Source organism: Dendrobates tinctorius, unplaced genomic scaffold, assembly GCF_039654945.1.
Source record: "Dendrobates tinctorius isolate UK_male_01 unplaced genomic scaffold, ASM3965494v1 ptg000107l, whole genome shotgun sequence".
Lineage (NCBI taxonomy): Eukaryota > Metazoa > Chordata > Amphibia > Anura > Dendrobatidae > Dendrobates > Dendrobates tinctorius.
Genome location: NW_027361775.1, coordinates 1,623,753 through 1,643,065, shown reverse-complemented (window position 1 = coordinate 1,643,065; position 19,313 = coordinate 1,623,753). Strand labels below are relative to the sequence as shown.

The following is a 19,313-nucleotide window of genomic DNA, read 5'->3' as shown; positions in this document are numbered from 1 at the left end:
CTGGTGCCACTCCAGTCCCGCGCCATCTTGTGACCACAGCTTCTGACTGACCAGAAGTCAGAGTTAACGGTCACAAGCTCTCCGTGCAAGTCTATGAGAGCTTTGCTTTGTTTCTGATATACTTACATTGAGTTGTGACTTTAGGATCACCCAGCAAACACTGCAGTGATCCAATAGGTGACAAACTACTGGAGAATAACCAGAGCAGCGCCAATAACAGAAGATGGTGGCTGGTATGTATGAGACTAGGAGCAGGGAATTTAAATTGGTGGCAGCATTTCAGCTGTAAATTAAAAAAATCCTAGAGTTGTCTGGAGTGGTGCTTTAATTTATTAAATATGATATTGTACCTTCTGGATCCAAAAGTCTGGTGACCCCCAGTTTTTCAGCTACATAAAAAGCATTTTCTAAGTTTGTAATGTTGCTTTGAACAGCAACGGTATCCATGTCAATCAGGTCCGGCCTGAAAAACAATACACAAGAATGTAATACACTTATGAGGTAAAAAATAAAAGTAATACAAGATACTCTAACAAATTTTACATAATTTTAATACAAAGACAATAGGCATTCATTCTATTATTACATTCTGAGTATGGCAGCAGAGTCAAACCACTCAAAGTGGTATTCCCATCTTTTACCGTTATGTACTATCCATGGGATATATCATAAATGTATAATAGATACGAGTCCCACCACTAGAATGTGCATCTATCTTGAAGGAAGTCCTGATGCGTGTCACTGTTAGCGTAGAAGGAAAATGAAATTTGAATTCATTTGTATGGGAATTCCGACCACCTTACCACTAACAATAGCACCAGTGCAGCACCCCTTCTTGACACTGGAAGTTCCCACGTCTATTATACATTTATGGAATATACAATGGAAATGCCATTACTGTATGAGACAGGAATACCCTTTTAACAAGCAGTAGTTATCTTTAAATTGCAATTACCTGAAGCACCACTCCAGCATTTTTTCTTTTAATTTCCAAATTGCAGTGGTATCACTAATCCATGTTCCCTGTCCCCTAGTGATATACTTAGCAACCACCATCTTGAGTTATTCCCAGAGCCACTCCGGTCACAATTGCCATTTTCTGACCACAACTTCAGACTGATCGGAGGTCAGATGCAACGGTCACAAGCGCTCAATGTATGTCTATGAGAGCCTCGTTCTGGCCTCATTATGATTATTATTATTATTATAGCGCCATTTATTCCATGGGGCTTTACATGTGAGGAGGGGTATACATAATACATACAAGTACAGTAATCTTAAGCAATACAAGTCACGACTGGTACAGGATGAGAAAGGACCCTGTCCGCGAGGGCTCACAATCTACAAGGGATGGGTGAGGATACAGTAGACGAGGGAAGAGCTGGTCATGCAGCGGTTTGGTGGATCGGTGGTTACTGCAGGTTGCAGGCTTGTCGGAAGAGGTAGGTCTTCAGGTTCTTTTTGAAGGTTTCCATGGTAGGATAGCGTCTGATATGTTGTAGTAGAGAGTTCCAGAGTAGGGGGGATGCGAGGGAGAAATCTTGTATGCGATTGTGGGAAGAGGAGATAAGAGGGGAGTACAGGAGGAGATCTTGTGAGGATCGGAGGTTTCGTGCAGGTAAGTACCGGGAGACGAGGTCACAGATGTATGGAGGACTCAGGTTGTGGATGGCTTTGTATGTCATGGTTAGGGTTTTGAACTGGAGTCTTAGGGTAATGGGGAGCCAGTGCAGGGATTGACAGAGGGGAGAGGCTGGGGAATAGCGGGAGGGACAGGTGGATTAGTTGGGCAGCAGAGTTTAGAATAGATTGGAGGGGTGCGAGAGTGTTAGAGGGGAGGCCACAGAGCAGGAGGTTGCAGTAGTCAAGGCGGGAGATGATGAGGGCATGAACTAGGGTTTTCGCAGATTCTTGGTTGAGGAATGTACGGATCCGTGAAATATTTTTGAGTTGAAGCCGGCAGGAAGTGGAAAGGGCTTGGATATGTGGTTTGAAAGAGAGATCATGAACTTACATGGAGTAGTGAACCCTGACTCGCCCGGCAATCAATGGATCGATCTCCAGGTCACAACCTGCAGAAGACCAACCAGAGCAGTGCCAATAACAGATGAAATCGATGGCTGGTGAATATAATACTAGGGTCAGGGAACTTACATTACTGACACTACTCCAGGGGTGAAATAAAATAAAATTGCTGGAATGTTGTTTAAATATGTGATTACTTTGTCATTTTGTCTAGTCTAATACACTTATATTACAGTTTGTCCAGATATCAGTAATAATGACAAGTCTCTTGGGAGCAGTTGTACAAGGTACATGACAAGGTCTAAAAAATTAGAAGATATGAGTCTGGAATCTGCCTTTCAGGACACCCCAAGGACCAAACTGGAGCCAAGAAACTACATACAGTATAACTCCATAAGCATGTGTAGGACCACAAAGCATTTACGTTAAATTGTGACAGAAAGGGTGCAGAACATTACATTAGGAGTCATGTTATTAGCAGGGAAGGAGTGGCTAACATGTATGGGAGTGTTTTATATTATAACGTGTTCTTTTCAGATCTTTTTGATACAGTGTAACCTGTATAACACTTGACTAAACTTCTCATTGTTGATAAACTCTTTGGTCAGCATGTCCATCAGAACTGACAGCAAGAATTATGCAGTGTGCAAATTTATTCTTGTCCAATATGAAGGTACACAACCAAAACTGGACAGAACAAAAGTCATCATACAGATATGAACATACGTTAAATAGGTTGTGTAATAGTCAAATATGACATTTCTTTTTTAGGCTTGGTTCACATCAAGTCTGTCGACTTCCATGACTGGGGCACCGGTTTGAATCCTTGAAAATGGTATTAAGAACTAACCCTAATGGAGCTATTACTTTCAATGAGGCAAATAGATGAATATAAAAACTTTTACTCCAATTGATCGCCTTTGTAATCGGACGTAATAATGGAGTATTCAGACAGTATTCTCGGCTCACATACAGTTCTGTGCCTAGGGTTCAGGCAGGTGTACAAAAAATGCTGCAAAGTAAGATTTAGGCATGTGTAAGAAAAAAAAAAAAGTTGCAAAGTAAGAATGCTTTTAAAACTACTAGATGGGGACAGGCTTTGCAGCGTTGAGAATACCCCCCCCCCATGTGCTTACCCACCTATCCACTTTCTCTTTCCCCATGTGCTGACTGCTCTAAGATGGGTATACCTTGACGTTGGAAGAGTGGCTTAGTATACATTTTTTGCAAAAAACGTATCAAATAAATACCCTGTTTTTGTTATCATCTTTTTACTAGCACTTGCTGTTTACTGTTATATCTATTTTTTACAACAGAGTATTTTTACACATTATACTGTGCTTTTTCTGGGTTTCAGTCTTTGGGTGGTGTGAACACTGCCCTACCGACTCACTTTTGTGCATGGCTCATGTGTTTTTAATCTATTAGTTTCTTGCAAGTCTTGGGAGATCCCCGCCCCTCTCTTGTGAACCTTGCACATAAAAAGCTGTCTTGCACAACGTATCCACATCAGGCATTCCCTTTCTAAATCCTGCTCATATAGGTACTGTTCACATGATCAGGTTTTAAATACATTGGATAGAACTGCTCTAAGATGGGTATACCTTGACGTTGGTGGAGTGGTTTAGTATACATTTTTTGCACAAAACGTATCAATTAAATACCCTGTTTTTGTTGGCATGCTGCGGCTGTACGCAGTGTCCAATCTGCAGCGTTTCCTGACCGTGGAAACATACCCTTACACTGGCATATCAAGCATGTCACTCTCAACAAGGAGAAACGTTTCCACTTACATCTTGAAAGAGAACCTGTCACCAGAAAAAAAAAGCTATTAACCTTCAGATATGGAGTTAATCTGCAGGTTAATACCGTTATTAACCTGTCCGGCACCCACAATTAGCCAAACGCAGCGGGGAGAAAACTTTATTTTCCAAGGCAGCATTCTGATTCCAGTCACGGAGGCAGAGCCCATTTAGTCACCGTAGGGGCGGCTGTAACCGCACCCTCGAACCTGGCTGACAGTGGCTCTGCATTGGGGTCAGCTGTCAGTCAGGACCGGGGGCATGGTTACAGCTGTCGCACTGTATACTCAGAATAGTGACTGAACCAGTGCTGCCCACCCTTGACTTGAAACCAGAACGCTGCTGGGGAGAATAAAATTCATTTTCTCCCCACAGCCTTCGGCTAAGTGTGGGCGCTGGGAAGGTTAATAACGCTATTAACCTGCAGATTAACCCTAGGTTAATAGCGTTTTTTCTGGTGACAGTTTCCTTTTAACTTTATGTACAGAACTATTTACTGAATATACCCTTACCATTCACATCTTCTTTTAGTACATATTTAGGGTATAACAATAAGTATATAAGGTATAAAGAGCCCAATATATGAGGTAAAGAGTGTTCATTTGGCAGAAAGTCACATAAAAGCACCTTTGCATATACTTTTTACATTATCACAGAGGTATTTTAATATACATTATCAAGGAAATTCAAGTTAATACAGGAGTATCTCCTGCTTTAGATACTCATATCTTAGACACAGTGGACAGCGGTTCCTAACAGTATTTCATTTTCTGGGAGACCGGTCCTGCATTACACAGACAACTCCTAGATTTGATTAGGCCTTGTGTAATCCTATGTTTCTGATTTGGTGGTGGTTCTGCGAAGAAACTACTTACTGCCATGTTACTCAATAATGATGGCTGGTGGTATAGTAGGAAGACACGTAGTCTGCTTATTGAATATATACCTATTGAACAGGCAGAGAGGGATTTTCCAAAGCAGATGACAACTTTGAAGGAGTTGGATCATGTTCACTCTTTAGGAACGGGGCATTCCTAAAAAGTAAACATGAGCCAACTCCTTCGAAGTCGGGGCACGCTTCTGCCTCCTGCCATCCCTACTTGAAAAAAACAGATTGGACCTGCGGTGTGGTTTTGCCGATGACCCAATCTGTGCACTCTCCGATGCTGCAAACAGAGATAACTGCAGCATCACAGACGCATAGCAGTAATTTAGCTGGATGGATCTGGTTATTAGACCAGCTTCAGAGCAGCCTTTACAAGCTCTTTTGCACTCTTGATAGACTACAGGGTGATCAGTAACATAGGCGAGGAGTGGTACACAATGAGATTAAAATTCCCTCCGATAATGAGAATGGAGAGGGTTTTGTAATTTTAATTATACATGATAAGAACAGCCCTATAATACCACACATACAATAAAGCCTTTCATGGAATACAGAACAACTATTTTTTCCCTGCTTTGCATAGCTTTAGGATCTTGTCTTCCCTAAATATGTCTATAGCAACAACTGTTGCTGTATAAGAAGACAATTCAAACAAGTTTGGTTTTGTAAAAAAAAATCCCAATCATTTGTAGCTAGAATTTTAAATTGATTATTCTCAGACAAACTTTACCTTAGCCAAGAAATGTACTGTCTTTAAATTGTTTTCCATACGTATGTGACTTAGCTTGTCGGCAATGCTTGGGATGACTCACTTTGCAGTAATACAATAATAATGTTGTTTCAATTTGTAGCAAGATGCAACGTGAACAGATTAATAGACAGACCAGCGGTATGCATTATCAGGTGCCTGCGCATATTTCTAGGCACTTATACAATATACTGCCCTTCATAAGTATGCCAGCATATTGTAAGGGAACCGGTCACCAGGTTTCCCCATACTAAGCCACCACCACTCACTAGCCCTCTAGACTTAATAATATATGACTTTAATATCACCATACAGCTCAGCATATCCTAGAAAAATGCCCAACTGTGTATAAATCATTGCTGAGTTGTGCCATAGGAAAACCTAGATCATCCTCAATTTGTGCCGTCATTATGAAAATCCAGCTTCTGGTCCTGTGATTCATGTGCATGATGTCCCCTATGTCATCCACTAACTTAGAAGCATGTGCTATCGTTGTTCACGTACAGGCACATGAGAAACCACCGGAGCACTAAGCGGAGTAGGACATGACTTTGGGAGGGGTGGACCTGTAGCTCCTGCAGCTTTGTTTGTATAGCGCAGTATGTCTGTGTCTGGTGTGTTACTGTGAGGACTATGGGGCTTATATAGAACAGGTAACGTTGTCTCTCTCCCTCTCTCACCGGATGAACTGGAGTAAACATGTCTGCAGTGTCAGGGAGTATAATACTGGGGTTATCACTTCACATTACAGATGATGAGCACATTCTCCTCAGACATCGTGTGCTAGTGTAGTATCAGCTCCTACATCATATATGGGATCAATATTACCCCAGAAATTCATGTTCCACATGTCTGCTACAAGTTACCTCACACACTGCAGAGGCAGTTCCTGTGTGACCTCCCTGCAAACATGGATGCTCCACATTCACCTCAGACATCGTGTACTAGTGTAGTATCAGCTCCTGCATCGTATATGGGATCAATATTACCCCAGAAATTCATGTTCCACATGTCTGCTACAAGTTACCTCACACACTGCAGAGGCAGTTCCTGTGTGACCTCCCTGCAAACATGGATGCTCCACATTCACCTCAGACATCGTGTACTAGTGTAGTATCAGCTCCTGCATCGTATTTGGAATCAATATTACCCCAGAAATTCATGTAGTCACCATGTTACCTCATGCGTTTGCTACAAATTACCTCACACACTGCAGAGGCCACTCCTGTATGATCTTCCTGCAGACATGGCTGATATATCAAACATTACTGCTGTATTATACAGAGTTTTCTTGAGTTCTGGGTGCTGGTGATTGTATCATATGGGGAACAAGGGGTGTGAGCAGATATCTGCCATTACTGTGTGGGAGGACAGAGTATGGACACACAGTGTCCGCCATTACTATGGTATCTATGGTGGAGCTGGGCAGTCATACAGTCATGGCCAAAAGTATTGACACCCCTGCAATTCTGTCAGATAATACTCAGTTTCTTCCTGAAAATGATTGCAAACACAAATTCTTTGGTATTATTATCTTCATTTAATTTGTCTTAAATGAAAAAACACAAAAGAGAATGAAGCAAAAAGCAAAACATTGATCATTTCACACAAAACTCCCAAAATGGGCCAGACAAAAGTATTGGCACCCTCAGCCTAATACTTGGTTCCACAATCTTTAGCCAAAATAACTGCGACCAACCGCTTCCGGTAACCATCAATGAGTTTCTTACAATGCTCTGCTGGAATTTTAGACCATTCTTCTTTGGTAAACTGCTCCAGGTCCCTGATATTTGAAGGGTGCCTACTCCAAACTGCAATTTTTAGATCTCTCCACAGGTGTTCTATGGGATTCAGGTCTGGACTCATTGCTGGCCACCTTAGAAGTCTCCAGTGCTTTCTCTCAAACCATTTTCTAGTGCTTTTTGAAGTGTGTTTTGGGTCATTGTCCTGCTGGAAGACCCATGACCTCTGAGGGAGACCCAGCTTTCTCACACTGGGCCCTACATTAAGCTGCAAAATTTGTTGGTAGTCTTCAGACTTCATTATGCCATGCACACGGTCAAGCAGTCCAGTGTCAGAGGCAGCAAAGCAACCCCAAAACATCAGGGAACCTCCGCCATGTTTGACTTTAGGGACCGTGTTCTTTTCTTTGAATGCCTCTTTTTTTCTCCTGTAAATTCTATGTTGATGCCTTTGCCCAAAAAGCTCTACTTTTGTCTCATCTGACCAGAGAACTTTCTTCCAAAATGTTTTAGGCTTTTTCAGGTAAGTTTTGGCAAACTCCAGCCTGGCTTTTTTATGTCTCGGGGTAAGAAGTGGGATCTTCCTGGGTCTCCTACCATACAGTCCCTTTTCATTCAGACACCGACTGATAGTACGGGTTGACACTGTTGTACCCTCGGACTGCAGGGCAGCTTTAACTTGTTCGGATGTTAGTCGAGGTTCTTTATCCAACATCCGCACAATCTTGAGTTGAAATCTCTTGTCAATTTTTCTTTTCCGTCCACATCTAGGGAGGTTAGCCCCAGTGCCATGGGCTTTACACTTCTTGATGACACTGCGCACAGTAGACACAAGAACATTCAGGTCTTTGGAGATGGACTTGTAGCCTTGAGATTGCTCATGCTTCCTCACAATTTGGTTTCTCAAGTCCTCAGACAGTTCTTTGGTCTTCTTTCTTTTCTCCATGCTCCATGTGGTACACACAAGGACACAGGACAGAGATTGAGTCAACTTTAATCCATGTCAACTGGCTGCAAGTGTGATTTAGTTATTGCCAACACCTGTTAGGTGCCACAGGTAAGTTACAGGTGCTGGTAATTACACAAATTAGAGAAGCATCACATGATTTTTCGAACAGTGCCAATACTTTTGTCCACCCTCTTTTTTATGTTTGGTGTGGAATTATATCCAATTTGGCTTTAGGACAATTCTTTTTGTGTTTTTTCATTTAAGACAAATTAAATGAAGATAATAATACCAAAGAATTTGTGTTTGCAATCATTTTCAGGAAGAAACTGAGTATTATCTGACAGAATGGCAGGGGTGTCAATACTTTTGGCCATGACTGTATGTAGTAGACACTAGTGAGAGGAGCAGTCGGGGGATGGTATATGTATGATAGGACAGAGCATGGACACATACAGTGTCTGTCATTACTATGGTATTTATGGAAGAGCTGGGCAGTCAGTCACATGTACTAGACACTGATAAGAGAGAAGGCTGCACTTCATGTCAGTGCTTCTATACTGACTCTGCTGTGTGCTGATTATCCCACCCTTTTCATTTATGGAATCTGGTGACCTGTATGTGACCTCATCTCGGCTACATACTGATCATGCTGGGTGTACAGATCCAGTATACCCAGGTTATTCTCCTCACTATATATGTGGTATTTGGGTACAGGCTCCATCCCTGTGCTGTATACTTATCATGTATACAGATCCTTTGGTACAGGTTATCACTCCTCATTATATATGTGGCATCTGTATGTGAACCCCATCTCTGATATATATGAATCATGCTGTGTATAAAGATCCTGGGTATACAGGTTATTCGGCTCACTATATATGTAGTATCTGGGTACAGGCTCCATTCCTGTGCTGTATACGTATCATGCATACAGATCATGTGTATCCAGGTTATTCTCCTCACTATATGTGTGTGATCTGGGCACAGGCTCCTTCCCTGTGCTGTATACTTATCATGCATACATATCCTGTGTCTCCAGTTATCACTCCTCACTGTATGTTCGGCATTTTGTATGTGGCCCATCTCTGCTATATATGGATCATGCGGTGTATAAAAATCCTGTGGTACAGGTTATTTTTGCTGTACATATAATCTGTACATGACTTACAGCTCAGTGCTTTATTTCTGTAGCTATGGCAGCCTTTAGTCAGCTTATGTTTCATGCTGTCCTGCCTGATATAGCCATCCTGTTTCTGTATATTGCCTCCCTCAAATGTATTCAGGACCGATGTCCACCCAACAAGTGCTTGTTTTATATTACCTAAGATGAAGGATAGCACAGGCCTGAGTTGATTACTTGGAGCTGTAAACTATATTACTATTGATTATTATAGCACCATTTATTCCATGGCGCTTTACATGTGAGGAGGGGTATACATAATAAAAAACAAGTACAGTAATCTTAAACAGTACAAGTCGCGACTGGTACAGAAGGAGAGAGGACCCTGCTCGCGAGGGCTCACAATCTACAATGGATGGGTGATGATACAGTAGGCGAGGCAGAGGCAGCTGAATTCTGGTCTGTTAGTGCTTAGGCACATTTTATGTCTTTCATAAAGTTGCAGATATCCCCTTTTCTTTTCGTATTTGAGGATGGTTTTGTGCTTAATTCATCAACAAAGCGCACTCAGTACATGAACTTTGACCAAAGTAAAAACATTTCTATTTTATTTCTGTCTTTAACCTTTTTTCTTATTCTCAGAATAAAAAGCCGCATCTTTTTCAAAATGTAGCAAAAAATGCTCAAAAACTCCAGGTGTACAAAAAAGTAGTCCATTGAAGAAGAGGACTATATTAAATTTGCAACAAAATTTATGACTTTTTGAAAAGTCACAAATAAATCAGGCGAAGACATCTGAAACCCTTAGCGATGCCCACAGTTGTGAGCTAAAATATAAAACAGGCAATCACAATAAACTCCAAAAAAGGCCCAAATGGAAAGATGAATTTGATGCAAATAAAAAAAGGAAGTCTCCAAAACTTGACAAAAAAAATGCCGTAAATACAATAATGAATTGGTGCAGTAAAATGTTACAGCAAAACTTGTCACTTAAATAGAATAGGGTAGGACTGGAGAACATTTGTGATATATTGAGACTCCTTCAAAATTCACTATTAAAATTAATGAGTTGAAAACATCTGGAACTCTAAACTCTGCCAAGAACCAAAATAAAAAAAAACAAAAACAACAAGCAAATCCGTATAAAATAGACGCAAAGGAAAGTTGAATACACCAATAGTTCGACAAAAACATGCGGAAATGAAAAAATGAATTGGGCTCATAACGTTTTTCAGAGACAACGATGTTCATGAAACAATATTGTTATTATTATTATTATTTATTGTTATAGCGCCATTTATTCCATGGCGCTTTACATGTGAGGAGGGGTATACATAATAAAAACAAGTACAATAATGTTAAACAATACAAGTCATAACTGGTACAGGAGGAGAGAGGACCCTGCCCGCGAGGGCTCACAATCTACAAGGGATGGGTGAGAATACAGTAGGCGAGGGTAGAGCTGGTCATGCAGCGGTTTGGTCGATCGGTGGTTACTGCAGGTTATAGGCTTGTCGGAAGAGGTGGGTCTTCAGCTTCTTTTTGAAGGTTTCGATGGTAGGTGAGAGTCTGATATGTTGTGGTAGAGTTCCAGAGTAGGGGTGATGCGCGAGAGAAATCTTGTATGCGATTGTGGGAAGAGGAGATAAGAGGGGAGTAGAGAAGGAGATCTTGTGATGATCGGAGGCTGCGTCCAGGAAAGTACCTGGAGACGAGGTCACAGATGTATGGAGGAGACAGGTTGTGGATGGCTTTGTATGTCATGGTTAGGGTTTTGTACTGGAGTCTCTGGGCAATGGGGAGCCAGTGAAGGGATTGACAGAGGGGAGAAGCTGGGGAATAGCGGGGGGACAGGTGGATTAGTCGGGCAGCAGAGTTTAGAATAGATTGGAGGGGTGCGAGAGTGTTCGAGGGGAGGCCACAGAACAGGAGGTTTCAGTAGTCAAGGCGAGAGATAATGAGGGCATGGACTAGGGTTTTTGCAGATTTTTGGTTGAGGAATGAACGGATTCGTGAAATATTTTTGAGTTGAAGTCGGCAGGAAGTGGAAAGGGCTTGGATATGTGGTTTGAAGGAGAGATCAAGGATTACCCCGAGGCAGCGAGCTTGTGGGACTGGAGAGAGTGGGCAGCCATTTACTTTAATGGATAGGTTCGTTGGGGGGGGTCACGTGAGATGGGGGAAAGATGATGAATTCTGTTTTGTCCATGTTAAGTTTCAGAAATCTAGCGAATAAGAAGGATGAAATAGTGGATAGACATTGAGGGATTATGGTTAGTAGTGAGGTGATATCTGGTCCAGAGATGTAGATCTGTGTGTTGTCAGCATAGAGATGATACTGAAAGCCATGAGATTCTATGAGCTGTCACAAGCCAAAGGTGTAAATGGAGAAGAGCAGGGGTCCTAGGACTGAACCTTGTGGGACTCCGACAGATAGGGGGCGAGGTGAGGAGGTGGTGTGTGAGTGGGAGACGCTGAATGTCTGGTCTGTTAGGTATGATGAGATCCAGGATAGGGCCAAGTCTGTGATGCCAAGGGATGAGAGGGTCTGTAATAATAGGGAATGGTCCACTGTGTCAAAGGCAGCCGACAGGTCCAGGAGGAGGAGGACAGAGTAGTGTCGTTTGCTCTTGGCAGTTAAGAGGTCATTGGTGACCTTAGTAAGGGCAGTTTCAGTGGAGTGGTGTGACCGGAAGGCAGATTGTAGGCGGTCGAAGTGGGAGCAAGAAGAGAGATGGGAGGAGAGTTCAAGGTAGACGTGTTGCTCCAGTAGCTTGGAGGCATAGGGGAGAAGTGATATAGGGCGATAGCTAGATACAGAGGATGGGTCAAGAGAGGGCTTTTTGAGGATAGGTGTGATGGAGGCATGTTTAAAGCTTGAGGGGAAAACACCAGTTGTTAGTGATAGGTTGAAGAGTTGGGTTAGGGTTGGGATGAAGAATGTGGTGAGGTTTGGGATGAAGTGGGATGGGATTGGGTCAAGTGCACAGGTGGTGAGATGTGATCTTGAGAGTAGAGTGGAGAGTCGAACTTCTGTGATGGTGGAGAAGTTGGTTTTGGAGGTGGAGGGCTGGGAAGTCGGGAGGAAGGGCTCTGGGGGTTGTTGACCAAAACTGTCTCTGATGTTATCAATCTTCTGCTTGAAAAATGAGGCAAAGTCTTCAGCTGAGATGAGTGGGGAGGGAGGAGGTGCTGGGGGACGGAGGAGAGAATTGAAGGTGTTGAATAACTGTTTAGGGTTGTGAAACAGGGAGGATATGAGAGATGAGAAGTAGGTTTGTTTAGCTGTGGCGAGTGTGGTCTTGAAAGTAGTGAGGGACTGTTTGAATGCGATGAAGTGCTCATTGGAGTGCGATCTTTTCCATCTGCGCTCAGCAGCCCTGGAAGCTCGCCTCAGTTCTTTGGTCAGGCTGGTGTGCCAGGGCTGTCTGTTGATTTTGCGAGCTTTGGTATGTGTAAGTGGGGCAGCAGATTCCAAAGCTGCAGCTATTGTGGTGTTATATAGAGCAGCAGCGTCATCCGCATTGTGTAAGGAACTTATATCTGTGAGAGGGAGGAGGGATTCAGAGAATGAATGTAGGTCAAGGTGTTTAAGATTTCTGCGAGGGTGTGAAAGTTTGTTTGTTATAAGCATTAAACGGACACTGTTGTTACAAAAAAAGAGGGCTTGTCCACTGTTTGGACAACCACTTCTAAATGTTTGGCCCCGATAAAAAAAAAACCTATTCTCACCTCCCATGCTGGCGCCGTTTCAGTGGTGTCAGCGCTTGCAGTCCCAGGGCTCGTGCGTGGTTGTTGAGTGCCTAGCACCAGAGTCACTGTCCCCGCCTTTGGACAAATCGAATATGAATAGGAAGGGCTGAAGCTGTTGACATCAGCCCTGATTGGGCGCCGGGGTCACGTGTCACAATCACCACATGGGGAGAGCAAGTGCTGACGTCATAGGAATAGCAATAGCAAGGGAGGAGAGTATAGGCTTTTTTATTTGTTGGGGTTAAGAGTGGGGTATGAGAAGGAGTTGTCCAAGTAACGGACAACTTCTTTAAGTAAACATAACTTTTTATGCTTCACAGAAGACAGGAATCTTTCCCTATGCTGAATATATAGCCCTGAAGTAGCAACAGTGTGCCATACAGATGCATATGCCACCAACTGATCCTTAATATATTTTTTTTCTGGATGGCTCTGTATTATACCTTCAGAGAGGAAGAGGGCTAGAACTCTAGTGCCACCCATTGGAAGTAGCAATCCTAAAAGTCAATGTCGACCCTTTAACGAGCCTTGCTACATGACTTAGGATAAAAGCCAAGCCAGAATCTCAATTTGCAGACACTGTGTTTCGGGGTACTGCCCCTCGTCAGTGCAAAGTGTGAGATCTGGTTTGGCTGTGAGAAAGGCATCCAATAGGTGGCTCTAGAGTTCTAGTCCTCTTCCTCTCTGAAGAGACAATTTGCATAATTAGCATATTTCCCAGAGGAGCATTGTGGCTTTAAGTCTCCTCATCTTGACATGCTTAGCATGTCATTCTCCGCAAGGAGAAATGATACTTCTTGGATATCGGTCAGATGCCTCTCTCACAGCCAAACCAGATCTCACACTTTGCACTGACGAGGGACAGTACCCCGAAACACAGTGTCTGCAAATTGAGATTCTGGCTTGGCTTTTATCCTAAGTCATGTAACAAGGCTCATTAAAGGGTCGACATTGACTTTTAGGATTGCTACTACCAATAGGTGGCACTAGAGTTCTAGTCCTCTTCCTCTCTGAAGAGACAATTTGCATATTTAGCATATTTCCCAGAGGAGCATTGCGGCTTTAAGTCTCTTCATCTCGATATGCTTACCTTGTCATTATCCGCAAGGAGAAATGATACTTCTTGGATATTGGTCAGACGCCTCTCTCACAGCCAAACCAGATCTCACACTTTGCACTGACGAGGGGCAGTACCCCAAAACACAGTGTCGGCAAATTGAGATTCTGACTTGGCTTTTACCCTAAGTCATGTAACAAGGCTCGTTAAAGGGTCGACATCGACTTTTAGGATTGCTACTTCCAATAGGTGGCACTAGAGTTCTAGTCCTCTTCCTCTCTGAAGAGACAATTTGCATAATTAGCATATTTCCCAGAGGATCATTGCGGCTTTAAGTCTCCTCATCTTGACATGCTTAGCATGTCATTCTCCGCAAGGAGAAATGATACTTCTTGGATATTATACCTTCCAAAATAAGACATTTAGTCCATTGTACCCTATAGACAGATTTATCATGTGCACTAAATTTGAAATACAGATGTGAAATGAACATAAAAGAACAAGGAGGTGAAGGAACTTCACAGGATAAAATATCTTGGGTGTATTTTTCACTGTTCCGATACATAGTGAGCAGTATACTTTCATACAATCACTGTTTTATGCCATGCCATAGGGATTTGTAACACTGTAGACGAATCCAAAACCTCAGTCATTTCATCAATTCAATCGACTCTTTTAGAACATATGAGTTCTTTGTTAAGGTTCCACTCCCACAATTAGTTCATCTCTTTCTTCTCCAGCTTTTTGTACCGTACATCAAACACAAATCTACAAACAAGTGTTTAGTTACAACCACTTGTCTGTGGGTGCTGAATGCACTATGCCAAAAAAAATGAATGCAAGGGAAAATACAATGAATCAGCAATAAGTTTAGTATACCCTTCATTTAACTTGTATGCCAGGAAAGCAACCATTGTATAGTGCCTTAACAGTACAAATTTAAAAAAGTTAAAAGTATTCATACCCCTTGAACTTTTCCACATTTTTCATGTTACACTTAAGCTATGTTAAAGTTATGTGATATACCAATACTAAGTAGCAAGTATTTGTAAACTGTAAAGGAAATGATACACAGTTTTCTAAATTATTTTAAAAATATAAACCTGAAATTTGTGACATATATTTGTATTCAGCCTCCTTAAAGGGAATCTGTCACCGGAAGTTGGCGGCCTATGTAAATGGCCTGTGTCCGGTCCGATGGGTGATGTTTCTTCTTTTTTTCTCCACTCCATCCGTGGCCCCCGTCTGCAATCTTCTCCGGAATTCTAGTAGTTCTACTCCATAGCTCGTGCCTGCGCAAAGCAATCTTGCTTCGCGCACGAGCAGTATGCCTTGCCCAACTGCGGGCAAAGCTGAAAATTATTACTGCGCATGCTCCGGTACACTATGTCCCGGAACACAGCGAAATACTTCCGAGACATAGTGTACCGGCGCATGCGCAGTACACTTTGTCACGGGGTTTGAACATTTTTACAAGGCAACTATACACAGTAAATGTGCTCACAGGGTTAGATTCACAAATGGTGAAAAAAAAGTGTTAAAAAAATGACATATTTGTACCTCCGATGGAATATATACACGAGAATATGCATACAGTGGAATACAGTACTTCATCAATCAACATTAACCTTACCCGTTATACCATGTAATAAATATTAACCTTCTGTATATGAAAGAGTAGTCTACTGCTGAATGGACTTCTATGGACACACTTGATGCATATGCCAGGAGCTTTTCCTGACATAAACCAAGTGTAGGGCTTGAACATAGTCTGCACAGAGAATACGTGATCAATACTAATATTTGTAGTATTCAGACTCGATGTATGGACCAAAATTATAAACTATGGGTCTCCTGACCTAAGCTAACAATCTCGTTGACATAAGGCTGTTAGTTTGAGTCAAGAAACTCTCATTCTGTATGGACTTTATTAAAATGTGCCAATTAGTTGACAAGCCACTTTAACAATAATGTAAAGATTGTTTAGAAGTATAGCTCTACTCCGTATGAATCCATATAACGTGAATATAACAACTTACAGTACAGCATAGAATAGAACAGATGTTTTACAAAATGAAAAAAAAAAAAGATTCAAGCTTTCATGGAAAAGCCTATAAGAGTTTGTAAGGTGTACATTGTAGAAAAATAATTTGCTCCAGGCAAAAGGAATATAACATGAGGATACTTCTACTGTGACAGATACCGTAAGTATTTTGATTTGTAAGCATGCCTAATGTCATAGGAGAGCTGCAGAAGGTCAAGAAATATTATTCCAATGTGAACACAAATCTCACTTTTACCTGCAGAAATATATTTACAATGTCATTTCTAGCTAGAGGTGTTGAAACCTCCATAGACTCCCTGCACTCATGCATATTTAACTGAACATTTCCTTGAAATTACTCCTTTTCAGAAATGTTCAGAATCCTAAAAATGACCAATAATAATATTAATACAGATTCTGGTAATTTTTCTTACTAAGGGAAAAATACAATCCAAACTAACTAATCACAAGCAAATATAATTTTACTATATCAGACTGACACACAACAAAGAACATGTAATACAGTAAGACAATTTAAAAACAGAAAAAGGTGGGGGAGCACGTCACCAATTTTCTAAGTAAATATATTTCTAAAGGTGGTACTGACATGAAATTCTCGCCAAATGTTGGTTACAACCCATCCAATCCACACAAGCAAAGAATTCAAACCATAGATGTTGATAAATAGAGTTAGGTGTAATATTGAGAAATTACACAGGGAAAAAGTAATGTACACATAAAGAGAGATGCAAAAAGCCATGGAAAGTCATGACACTAGCTGATATCTATGAATGATAAGAAAGCAATCCTCACGAAACAATCACTGACCTCAGGGAGACCAGTCAAAGAAAACACTGCGGCAGCCGGCAAAGGCGCTCAATCACAGTGAAATCCCTGGGAAATACGAATGTGCAAATAAAGTCCGTGGAGTCTCATTTAAGAGTCTCAAACATGGGACTAGCCAGATCTTCCTCCAGGGAAGGACACAGCCAAGGGGTGGCTCCTTTCGGAAACCACCATTACCACCATATTAAGTGGCCCTTTAAGTCAATATCCAGCTCTTTACGACTTTATTTGCATATAAGAAAGCAATCCTGTCACTTAGTGAAAAATAATATCATCTGGTTCAACTGGTGGCCTATACAAAGGTGTCTCATTACCAAGATGCCACACAAAAAATAGCTCATGATGGATAAAACCAATGAATCTGTCTCAAGACCTTTGCAACCTTATTGTTGTAAAATATACTGATGGTATTGGTTACAGAACAATTTCTAAACTACTGAAGGTTCCAGTGAACATTTTTTGGGGCCATAATCCAGAAGTAGAAAGAACATAATTTCACCATAAACTGATCACGATCACAAGTAAAAAAAAAATTGTACAGCCTGGTCAGAGGAGACCAAAATTGAACTACTTTGATGCTATAACACACACCATGTTTGGAGGCCAAAAGCCACACTATATTACCACAAAAATAACATACCAACAGTGAAGTTGGAGCTTGGAACATTATTATTATTATTTACTTATATAGCACCATTGTGCTATATAAACATCAACATCATGGCGTGGGGCTGTTTTTCAGCATACAGCACTGGCAAACTTCATTTAATTGAAGGAAAGATGAATGGACAAATGTACTGAGACATTCTTGATAAAAATCTGCTGCCATCCACCAGGATGCTGAAGATGAAACAAGGGTGAACATTTCATAAAGATAATAATTCAAAACACACAGCCAAGGAAACTCTCAATTGGTTTAAAAGAAAACAAAGCTGCTAGAATGGCCCAGCCAATCACGTTACCGGAATCCAATAGAAAAATTTATGAAAAGAACTAAAGCTCAGACTACACAGAAGAGCCCATTAGACATTCAGGATTTGAAGAGTGTTTTTGTGTGGAAGAATGGGCCAAAATCATACCTGAGCAATGCAAGCAACTTGTTTTTCCATACAGGAGAAGTCTTAAAGCTGTGATTACCAACAAAGGCTTTTGTACGAAGTATAAAATAAATTTCAGCAAGTGTGTCGAATACTTTTTCCCTGTGTCATTTCCCATTATTACACATAACTTACCAATTTTCTAAGTAAATATATTTGTAAAGGTGCTGGTGACAAAATTCTCACCAGACGTCCATAACAACCATCCAATCCATACAGGCTTATACGCGAGTCTGTCACGCCGTGCCGACATACTCACCCGGCCTCCGCTCCCACGCCGTCACCCCTCACCGCCCGACTGCCACGGCGGTCACCTTTGACAGGCGCGTGGCCGACAGAGTCTCTGCATGCAATGCGCATGCGCCATAGGCCGCGCCTTGCTTCTGCTTCTTGTGCTCCGGCTATGCCCTGACCCGGAAGCACCCCCTGACCAATGGCAAACCAGACAGGGGCATATTAGGCCGCTTCCCCCTAAGGGAGGCGCCTGATCGTTGTGTTTCCTAGCACACTGGGCCTCACTTCTTCGTGTGCTCTCTGCAGTCTCACAGTCCCGTTCTCGTGTGCGCCCTGCAGCAGCCTCGCAGTCCGGCTATCCGTGTCCCCTGCTGTACTCCAGTCCTGCCTCCGGTGTTCCTGTTCCCTCCTACTCCAGTCCTGCCTCTAGTGTTCCTGTTCCATCCTGCTAGAGTCCTGCCGTCCTACTCCAGTCCTGCCTCCGGTGTTCCTGTTCCATCCTGCTCCAGCCCTTCCGTCCTACTCCAGTCCTGCCTCCGGTGTTCCTGTTCCATCCTGCTCCAGTCCTTCCGTCCTCCTCTAATCCTGTCTCCTGTGTTCCTGCTCCAGCCATCGCTCCACGTTCCAGTCTACTATCTTACTCCATTCCTGTCTCCTGTGTTCCAACTCTGTCCTGTCATCTACACTCCAGTCCCTCCACGTTCCAGTCTACAGTCTTACTCCACTCCTGTCTCCTGTGTTCCAGCTCTGTTCTGTCATCTTCACTTCAGTCCCACACTCCTACTCCAGTCCATCCTGAGCTGACCCTCTCGGTACCGGTTACCGTGGTACTCGAACCCCTGGGCCTGCTCCTAACGGTCCCTGTATAGGGGTCGGTTCCACCTGGCAGCTCGCCCGGGGCTCCTCGGTGCCACGGCCCAGAGGGTCCACTCCTGGAGATTCTGGCTCCAGACCTGCCACGCTAACAGTGTCATATACCGGGGGTGGGCGGGGGAGGGGGAGCGTCAGAG

The 19,313-nt window shown here is 42.5% G+C and overlaps 1 protein-coding gene across 7 annotated transcripts in view; it reads right to left on the bottom strand.

Annotated features, from left to right (window-relative positions):
* The window catches only part of DST (dystonin), a 732,471-nt gene that overhangs the window by 442,201 nt on the left and 270,957 nt on the right, over positions 1–19,313 (bottom strand). For all 7 annotated transcript variants that reach the window (XM_073589123.1, XM_073589125.1, XM_073589124.1 and 4 more), the window contains one exon: positions 351–463. In XM_073589123.1, coding sequence (XP_073445224.1) covers positions 351–463 — 113 coding nt within the window. The remainder of the gene's footprint in view (positions 1–350; positions 464–19,313) is intronic.